Source organism: Centruroides sculpturatus, unplaced genomic scaffold (assembly GCF_000671375.1).
Source record: "Centruroides sculpturatus isolate CEXI.00-Female unplaced genomic scaffold, Cexi_2.0 scaffold12, whole genome shotgun sequence".
NCBI lineage: Eukaryota > Metazoa > Arthropoda > Arachnida > Scorpiones > Buthidae > Centruroides > Centruroides sculpturatus.
Window position 1 is genome coordinate 60,423 of NW_019384438.1, and position 11,071 is coordinate 71,493.

An 11,071-nucleotide genomic window follows, 5' to 3' on the forward strand; every position below is an offset into this window, starting at 1 on the left:
GCAGCAGAAGGTATTGCTACTCTTAAAATGGGGGAAATAGAAAATATGGAGAAAAAAGAGAGGAAGATCCTTCGAAAAATTCTGGGGCCAAAAATAGATGAACATGGTAACTACGTTCTAAGGAGCAATAAAGAGCTTTATCAAAAAATTCAAGACTCGGATACAATTCGGAGAAGGCGAGAAAGCTGCTTTGAACATATAAAGAGAATGGGGTAAATAAGCTAACAAAACAAATTTTTACGTATTTCAACAACCTAAAGAATAAGAATCAATGTATCAATGACACTCGAAAAGACGTGGCAGAAATGGGCATATCTGAAGAAGATATCCAGAACAGGGAAAGGTTTAGAAACAAAATAAAGAACTTCAAGGGTTTTCAGGAAAAGGAAAATAACAGATGTGGAAGACTCAGGAGCAAAGACAACAGCAGAGCGAGAGAATGAAGAGGTATTGGAAAGAAAAGAAGAACAAAGGGAAGGGAAGAGGGAAAAGCGAGTCATAATTAGTTGTTTGTACGTGGTCCAAAGATGGCCGGAATCGACACAAAAAGAAGAAAAATAAAAGATACAAATCATATTTTAAAACCACTGAACACTGGTCATGGGTTCGTGCGTCGGGCTGGGCACGTGGAGTGTGAGGATCCGAATCCAGACTTTCCGTGTGTTTACATCATTTGTTCATAATATCACATCGTAGTTATACTTTCGTTTAATAACTGTCAACTTTCACACCTGGGAGAAAAACATCTGTTAAATTCTCAGGCCTGACAACGATGCTTCCTTATCACCTCTTGACCTAATATCTCGATTTCAACAGTTCAAAATATAGAACAGAACAACAAAGTAGGGGAGTCGTCACCAGTTCCTCGATCGGACCACTCAAATTTTTCCTGTGCTAAAATATTTGGATACCTCCTCGCCTAATATCTAGTTAACTAAGAACTGTGGAAATAAGAACTGTCGTCCAGTACTGTCTTCTTTTATGTTCGACTGACTTACAGCAGATCCAGATTTCCTACAAAGTATTTATCGCCACGCACAACTTCTGTAAACTCTCTCTCTCTGGAATCGCAAAAACGTTAACATCCGATATATTTATTTAATATCTATCAATCGTAGAAATGTATCTAAAAGCTAGCATATTTAAAATCGAAATGTCGTATGGCCTGTAATTACCCATTAAATAGTTGTTACGTTAACCCGTCTCTGTGTAAGTCACTTCCGGTGCGTTATCTCTCCCTCCATTACGAATCCGTTCGCTCACACACGCGATCGTTCGCGCGAGAGCACAACGGTTTCTGTGTCTGTCCGTAAAGACACAGTGGTGTCAGTCCTGACGAAACTTGTCATTGCGATCTTCGCCGACGCGATGTCGACCCTTCGGTCACGTGGTGCCGAAGTATGGGGAGGCCCTTCGGCATTGTCACATGGAGTTTTCTGGGTTTTCTTCATGTTTGTAAGACTTAAATTTCAGTTTCTCATAGAAAGTCGCCCGGGAGGCATTTCCTCCTCGGCAGATCGTCTGCGTATCGCGCTGTCGTATACAAATAAACAGTCGATCGTTTTTCTTTCATTAAATTTATGTTGATGTCAAAATTTTTGTACATTATAAGTATGATTTTAATTTTATGCCTTTAATGTGGCGATCTATTTTATTTAAACAATAATACATTATCGTATATCATATGAAATTTCCACTTTGACATCTTCCCATTGAAATAAATTTTGACAGTATTTTTTAGTCATTCAATTTTGAGATTCGCACAGCTGAGAAAAGATCATCCACCGTTTACAATGACATCGCCAATCCGTGCCGCATCTCTTTAATCTGCGGCCATGCCGTTACGCAGTTTTACAGATCCCAACAACAACAATGGGAAAGCACTCAAGGAAAAATTTATGAGGCCGACAGGTAGATTTGGCATCGGAAGTTATCGAAGGTCGCGGCTGGAAAGATACGCAGTGTAAACCAGCCCTGCCATGATCGTAATGCTTTTTCAAAAACACTTTTCGTCCTAGGTTACCAGACCTTTTCTTTAGCAAGCCTATTATGGGTTCGGCCAGGTGATGAGGAACGGGACTCGATATATTCGGACGGACTACTCCCCGGTCAAGAGACTAGTAAGATTTTTCGACCCGTCCGGATCCCCGGAGTGGTAGGCTGCCATTTTAATCACTCGGCCATCCGACCGTCGATCGTTACGTTAGTGGAATAATAATTTTAACTAAATTTTTACTGTTAGAAGTATAATATTAATACATTGTGAAGTCATTTATATATTATTTATCATCATATTTAAAGAAATATTTAAAAATTGATTTATACTTCAAAATTTTTTGTTTGCAAGAGTTTCCATCTGTTGACTATTTTAGTAACTATTCGGTCATTGCTTTCGTACGAGGAGGAAGTGCTGTGAGAACTTCCTGTGGGGTGATATGTGTTTAGATTGTAGCGTGTGATTGTCACTTTCGAATCTCATTTTACTGAAGGAGAATCTCGCATTAAGTCGTGATGATATTTTCAGGTAATTGTTAATAACGATTATTCTTGATATTGACAACACGTGGAAATATTTAATAACATATGTGAATTTTGAGGCGTGCTGTTTATATTGTTGAATTGAATAATTACAGGTATAAGAAGAATATCGTTGTTAAATTGCAACGTGAGAGTTGCATTCACTAGCACGTGGTCTTCTGTGCAGCCTGCTATTGCGGACGAGCTCGTTTCTATTAAAAACGCCGGAACGTGGAAAGCTGAGAGGATTATTACAACCAGACAGGATAGTTCTATTGGAGTAGAAGGACGAACGGAGAAAGTTTTGAACTTTTGTGCAAATAACTATCTAGGACTTTCGGTAATACTTGCACATATTGCCTAATTAATCTAGTTTTCATTAACATTAGAATGATTTCTTTCTGTTAGAGCCATCCTGATGTTGTAAGAGCAGGTAAAGATGCTTTGGATAAATATGGAGCTGGACTCAGCTCTGTTAGGTTTATATGTGGAACACAGGTATTCAAACATAGTGATGTTATCATATAATTGCAAAAGTTTATGTGAATGATATTGTAATGTATATTTATTATTTTGAAGGATTTGCACAAAAACTTGGAGGGAAAGATTTCAAAATTTCATGGCCGTGAAGACACAATATTGTATGCAAGCTGTTTTGATGCTAATGCTGGTTTGTTTGAAGTTGTTTTGAATGAAAATGATGCAGTTCTATCAGATGAATTGAATCATGCTTCCATTATTGATGGAATCCGACTCTGTAAGGCTAAGAAATTTCGCTACAAGCATAGAGATATGTCAGGTTTGTATTAGTCTTATTAAAATGAATAATATTTAAAAATATGATGTATGTATGTATATATATATAGGATTTTACAAAAACCTTTGTAAAACATTTTTGTAGATCTTGAACAAAAATTAATAGAAAGTAAAGATGCACAAAAAAGGTTAATTGCAACTGATGGAGTATTTAGTATGGATGGTACTGTTGCACCATTGCCGTAAGATATATTTGTTTTTATTTAAATAATGTTTAATGAAAACATACCATTCTCTTTGGTTTATTTTGTAATATACATATTACAAAATAATACATATTTGTCTATATTAAATTAGATTACTTTTTAAGAATTTTTATGATCAATGTTATATTTTTATTCTTTTGATTTTTCATTATTATATTTTTATTTTGTTATATAATATGATATTCCTTATTATTCTGGTATATTTATTCTCAAAATAATTCTAAAAAATTATAACTATTCATTTTTTATATTTAACATTGAACAATATTATAACATTGAATTTTATTTCAAATTAAAAATCACTACATAATTAATATTTTGTTTTTATAATCTTTTTAAATACAAAGTTAGTATAAAATATTTAATTTTTAATGAAATACATGCATTTAAATAGAAACTAAATAGATCAAAGTATGATTTTATCTTAATCTTATCATTCAAAATGATATTGCATCATTTGAAAATGAAACACATATTGTATCTGAATAATTTCAGTTTCATTTCACTTAAATTTCCTGTTTTAAAAACAGGAAATTTCAAATTTCAGAAGCAATATTATAAATTGCTTTGTAAACAGTTAAATAATAAAAATATAAATAATAGTTATAGCTCTATGTAAATTATTTGCAAATCAAACTCAAATTTTTCTGTATAAAAAACTATAGTTTACTTTTTTATTTTTTGCATTCTGTCTTCTGATTAATTTTATTGCATCAACATATGATAATACTTTTGGTTTATTCATTTTTTAAATAAGTTAAAAATCCTGGCTTGAAACAATTCTTTTATTTACTTCTATTCATTTTAATCAATTTTACATTGACAGCAAAATGCATTTTGTTATCGATATTTTTTTAAATTTATTTTTGTATTTTACAAATATATTATGATTTAGAGCATGTTTAAACATCTTTCAAGGTGTGAATTGCATTGATTAATTCTGGAAATATAGTCTGTGATAAAAAGAATTTAGAAGAATTTTGCACTATAGGATTTTAAAATAAAAAATAGAAAAATTTATTTTTATGAAATTATAGCAATGTTATCTTGCAAATTGCAAATTTCAAATAACAAGAAAAAAGTTATCAAAATGAAAGTGACGGAAAATTATCTGCAGGACCAATTTTTCAGTTTTAAAGTTCTAATATTTTGTTGATTTATATTGATTTTTTAAATACTTCAAAAAGTCTCTTTGTTATGCCAAGAATTAAGTCCTATACTTTTTGATGGAGATTTTCCCATGCATTTATGATAGTAGTTTTAAGTTCTGCTACTATCTATATTTTGGGTGACTACTGTGAACGGTGTGTGCTAATATCTCCCAAACATTCTCTATGGGATTTAAATCCAGTGAGAGGGCTTCATTTCATTACTTCTATCTTTCTGTCCTCAATCACTACTGTTCAATCTGTATGAACAGGGACATTGTTATGCTGGAAAATCCATCCATATTCTGCCATAATTTAATTAAAATGTGGAAAAATAGTTGCAGCATGCACAAACAACTTTGAGCATTTAAATTGCAATTTGTGCTGTATTCTGTTACATTTGTTCCCCAAACCATCACTAAACCATTACCCAACTGTCTTTTAGATAAAATTGGATCTTTTTTGCAGAAATTGTCAAAATAATATTCAGCTGACCATTGAGATTAAATTTTTTTATCTAAGAAAATAACTTTTCATTTGTTGGTTTATGCCATATAGTCTTTTGCAAATGCAACTTTACCTCCTGACAGTTTTTACTTGATGGAGGTTTGTTGAATTTTTTGTACACTGTGATTTCAGTCCTTCATAGTTCTCAGACTAGTCATAATTTTAAGATAATCTTTTATTACTTTAGATATTTTGCTGGAGTTTGATGCAGCTCTAATAATTTGATGAGTTGAGCATTTATCAAGAGCTCATGGCCTTCTGGAACAACACTTAGGATTTTTTAAATAATTATTTATGACACTCTCACTTCTGTTTAAACATCCACCAATTTAACAATTTGAAAACTTTTCTGACTTCAATTCATCAATTTGCCCTTCTTATAGTCAATAATAACATAATACCACATTTCATTTTTAAATGATGCTTATAATCTGAAATTTTTCTTTATTGAACAATGGTAAATGATGCCTGCTTGTGCAATGATGGAAACTTATGCACATTCTGATTTTCATACTAATTTACATGGATACATCTAATTTTTTGTCATGTCCAAGAATATGAAAATTAAGCTTTCTTGCAGTAGGTAAATAATAATAATGAAAAAATTGCTTAGTTTTTTCAGATTCAATAATTATTGGCATATATTTATTGTGTGGGTTATTTTTGTTACTTAATGTAAGTTTCATATAAAAATTAATAGATTATTTTATTACATTATATTATCCTTTTTTAATTTATGATATCAAAGCTAATCAAAATAAATGTTTGTAAACAATAAACTAAAATATAAGTAGGAATTTTTCTAGTAACTATAGAATCTGGAAAAACCTTGTTAAGTATCCAGTTTTGAACTGGATAGTTTATTCTTTGGATAGCTGAACATATAAGAATTTTGTTTAGTTTTTGTAGAAATTATTGACTTTTAATTTCAGGATACTTTAATACTTTATTTAGTTTAGTAAAAGCACAATATTTAAAATCCTCTTGTAAATTGTCAATAGTATGTCATTTGTATTTGAAAGTTACCAATCTTAATGATATCAAAATATTTTCTTATTTATAAAAATACAAAATTACCTATACAACTTCCACAGTTTCTCTGCCTAATGGAATGCACAACATCTGATTACTGCCTTGCACTTCGATATGGCAGTCAAAACAAATGTGTCAGGTTCATGGTGGACACCCTGTATATTTATATTTATTACTGATTTATGAACTAAATTAATTCAGTTTTTGATTTCTGATGGATTTTATTTACACATACAAACACATATATACAAGCACATACAAAATCGTCATTTAATATAATTAAAAACAATAGATTTGTTTATGATTCTAAGCTGTATTCTCTATAATACATTTTTTTTGCTGTCAGTTTTATTAGAATATTTCATGTATTTTATAAACGAATTTTAAAAATATAAAGTAAATATATTGTAATATTTAATTTCAATTTTTTAAATTGAATACTTAAACTGATATAAAACTCATATTATATAATTTGTTACTGATTTACTCTCAAAATAAGTTTCTGAAAGATTCAATTTAATTTATAGATTATCCCATTACAGTTTTATTTTAGTTTTGAGATGAAAAATAAAAATTAATCAACACTTAATATTTTTGTTTAACTTCAGAGAAATTTAAAAGATTATATATTTGTATATATAAACTTTTATATATTTTCCATTTTATATATGTTATTAGAGATAAGTATACAATATTATTTGTTATTCTACTGTATTTATAAATATTGCATTATTTTTTTTGAATTACTAATATTAAAATTTAAATTATATGAATGGTAAGTTATGATTATTAAATAATATCAATAATTGAAATAAATTGTTTTACAGCCAGATTTGTGACTTAGCTGATAAATATAATGCTTTAGTATTTGTTGATGAATGTCATACAACTGGATTTTTTGGGAAAACTGGGAGGTAAGAATTATATATTTTTAATTTAAAAAAAAGGATATATCAATAGCAACAAAATTGATATTTGTTCACAAATAATGATTTAAAATAGAGGCACAGAAGAACATTTTGGAATTCCTGGACGTGTTGATATAATTAACTCAACATTAGGAAAGGCCTTAGGTGGAGCAGCAGGTAAAAAATTAGTTAAATATATCATTATGTAATTTAAAAACTGACAAAATATTATTTAATTCATAACAAATAACTAAATAATCAAAAGATTAATAAGAGTAAAAACTACATTATTTTGACATTTAACTATTATCTATGATAATCAAGGAATGCTATTGGATATTTGTGGATATTACAAAAAATATTTAAAATTTATGTTATTTTTAGTTATTAACATCTAAAAAATAACTTTCTTCAATATTAAAATATATATACTATATGTATGATATGTAATGCTTTTGTATAATTTATATAAAAAATATAAAGTTGTTATAATTTATAGGGGAATTTATTTAAAAGTTAAATTATAATTAGAGTTAAATACATACATGGTTTTTACAATCAAATAATAGATTTATATTTTAAGCTTCTTTCAGAAATCACAAACATAGCTTATTTTAAATTATACAAAAATAGAATTATTATTAAAAATAATCATTTCTTAGTACTTTCGAATATTCATTAATATAATTAAGAAAGCATTTTAATATTAAAAAAAAAATGCAAAATAATTTAGCAATAGAATTAGTGTATTTAAAAAATTTAAATGTAATTTACAGGTATAAATTGTAATTTTGTAGATTATGATTTATTTTTGAATGTTTTTAATTTTTCTGTTTCTGTAAAATTTTTAATAATTATATCACATTAATTGTTTTCCATTGCTTTCAGGTGGTTATACAACTGCAAAGAGAGAACTAATTGATCTTCTTCGTCAGAGATCTAGACCTTATCTTTTTTCTAATTCTTTGCCTCCACCTGTTGTATCCTGTGCTAGTAAAGTAAAAAGTTAATTTTGGATACTTTTAATTATTACAATTTGATATTTTTGAAATTAAAAGTATTTTTTTTTTTTTCTTATATTAGGTCTTTGATATTCTTTTAACCAGTTCAGATCTAACAGAGAAAGTTTCAAGAAATACAGAACTGTTTAGATCTGAGATGAAGAAAAGTGGATTCAATATAGCTGTATAGAATCAAAGTTAAATGATTAATACATATTTAATTTTAACTCTAAAATCGCTTTTTTCTTATTTTTTTTTAGGGAGATAATCATCCTATATGTCCTGTAATGTTAGGAGATGCTAAATTAGCTTCTGTATTTGCAGATGAAATGCTAGGTAAATATAGAACTAGATGGTGTCTAATGTAAAACTGACCCCAGAATCAATTGAGTAAATTATAGTAATTTTCATATTGAAAACACAGGACAAATGGAACAAAATAAAATTAGACCCAAAAGAAACTCTTTGAAAACTTAATTTTATTCACAAAACATTACAGAAACTTGCATAATCAGTTCTCAGTTACTTAAGTTGGTGAATGGAGCCAGTTTTATATGGGATGCCTGATATTTTTGTTAAAATAATTTTCTTCTCTTTTTAATAATTATAGTCAAAATTAATTTTTATTTTTGGTATAAAATATTAATTTAAAAAAAAATACAAATAGATTAAAAGTGTATTTTCTAATTTGTTGAAAATATTGCTAAATGCATTTATATAAAAATGTCGTATTAATCTTCTCAAGCTAATGATCAATAATTTATTTGATTTGATTAAATTAATTGTTTTGGTACTTTGAAACCGTGCTAGTAGTTATTAGTAGTAATTCAAACACAAATTATTATTGTATTTATTTTCAGGCACTTGGCAATTTTTATCATCAAATTTTATTTAGTTGATACGTGTTGATATTATTTACACACATTTTGGGCATTTATTGCCCCTCTTCAGCCAACTTTTTAATTTACAGGTTATCAGGATATTAAAACCACAAATTTCCATCGCCTATGTTTACTTGTTGTTATGGAATTACAAAAACTTCTTGGCCCTTAACACACATTAATCTTGCAGTTTTTCTCTGTAATTGTTGTTGTTTTGTTGACCCTTATTCATTTTTTGATGATTGTTGCCATTTCAGCTTCAGAATTCTTATTCTGGTACTTTGAAACCGTGCTAGTAGTTATTAGTAGTAATTCAAAGTACGGTTTCAAAGTACCAGAATAAGAATTCCGAAACTGAAACAGCAACAATCATCAAAAAATGGATAAGGGTCAACAAAACAACAACAATTACAGAGAAAAACTGCAAGATTAATGTGTGTTAAGGGCCAAGAAGTTTTTGTAATTCCATAACAACAAGTAAACATAGGCGATGGAAATTTGTGGTTTTAATATCCTGATAACCTGTAAATTAAAAAGTTGGCTGAGGAGAGGCAATAAATGCCCAAAACGTGTGTAAATAATATCAACACGTATCAACTAAATAAAATTTGATGATAAAAATTGCCAAGTGCCTGAAAATAAATACAATAATAATTTGTGTTTGAATTACAATAAATTAATTGTATCAGTTATTTATGAAGATGTTTAAAATTAATATAACTTTTAAAAATAAATATTCATATTTCAGATAAAGGAATATATGTAATAGGATTTAGTTACCCTGTAGTTCCTAAAGGTAGCTATTTTCATTTTTTATTTTAGATTAATTAGATATTAAATTGCTAAAGATGTATTAATGAAAATGATTTTGATATCAAGTGATTTTCATTTACTTAAAATAAATTTTAAATCCTAAGTGGAAGAATGTAAAGATAATTTTTAAACTTTTTCTAAATTTATTTTAATAGGAAAAGCAAGAATTAGAGTTCAGATTTCTGCTGCTCATTCTGAAGAGGATATTAGAAGGACAGTGCAAGCTTTTGTTGATGTTGGAAAGAAATTGAAAGTTTTGTAAATTTTCTACTCAACAATTCAGATTGTTTTAGATGCTATTTTGAAACTGGACTACGAAAAGTGGTTAATTTGTTGAGATGCCAATATTGAGGTTTTGGTAAATTTTCAATGAAATTACAGTCTTTTCTATAAAACCAATTCCAGGTCTCTAGCTATAATTGCTGCATTGCAATTTTTACATTTTTAATGATGGGGAATAAAAATAAGTTGAAAAATTAAATGAAAATTAACAAGAATGAGTGGAAAACTATTAAAAAAAAATACAAGATAGAGAAATATCTCAAGTTTCTAACAAGAAAAATCAAAGTAATATTTTTTTTTTATAGAGATTACTTAGGACAATAAAATAGGTAGAATACAGTAGATCAGTTAAATTTGACTAATGCATTCATGTATAAACTCATTTATAAAGTTGTTTTTTTACATTAACCACCTTTTCTTAGTCCAGATCACATATATTTTGCTTTTTATTTTCTGTGGTTTTCTTAAAAGAACACAAAATTACATTTTTATTTGAAATTTTTAAAAATAATTTAAGCGCAAATTAAAGAATTTTACATTTAAAATGTATTTTTATTTCAGTTGAAGTGTTTAAATGCTATAATATGCTTTTTGTTTTCGTTTTTATTAATAAGTAAACTCAAAGTCTGTTATAGTTTATTTCATTATACAGGATATAATTCACGTTTTTAATAAAATCTCCATTTTTAACTTTATAATTAGAATAATTTCATTTGCAGTTAAACGTATTTTCAATCCATTGTCAACAATTCTACTATAAACGAATGGCTATTATTACTAAATATATAAACCATTCTTCGAATATGATNGGAAAAAATATTTTCTACATAAAAATGTAGAGATATTATTAGTTGGTGTGTAAAAATAAAAACAATTTATAGCAAAATTTGTAATACTTTAACATAACCTATTTTATTTGCCTGCTTCAGTGCATATGTATGTTTCTACATGTACACTCAA

General features: G+C 28.0%; 1 protein-coding gene across 1 annotated transcript; it reads left to right on the forward strand.

Moving 5' to 3' along the window:
• The first annotated feature begins 2,368 nt into the window (after positions 1-2,368).
• Positions 2,369-10,617, forward strand: LOC111620006 (2-amino-3-ketobutyrate coenzyme A ligase, mitochondrial-like). The gene is made up of 12 exons (XM_023361846.1): positions 2,369-2,524; positions 2,634-2,857; positions 2,926-3,015; positions 3,097-3,316; positions 3,419-3,515; positions 7,054-7,140; positions 7,229-7,311; positions 8,023-8,132; positions 8,218-8,319; positions 8,396-8,471; positions 9,765-9,812; positions 9,985-10,617. Exons 1-12 carry the CDS (start codon positions 2,512-2,514, stop codon positions 10,089-10,091), a joined length of 1,257 nt encoding a protein of 418 aa, XP_023217614.1. The 5' UTR covers positions 2,369-2,511; the 3' UTR covers positions 10,092-10,617.
• Positions 10,618-11,071: the final 454 nt, after the last annotated feature.

Excerpts from the sequence above, each read along its gene's own strand:
- LOC111620006 (XM_023361846.1), top strand. Across the intron at positions 2,858-2,925 it reads ATAACTATCTAGGACTTTCG|AGCCATCCTGATGTTGTAAG; the intron begins GTAATACTTGCA and ends TCTTTCTGTTAG. Across the intron at positions 3,317-3,418 it reads CAAGCATAGAGATATGTCAG|ATCTTGAACAAAAATTAATA; the intron begins GTTTGTATTAGT and ends ACATTTTTGTAG.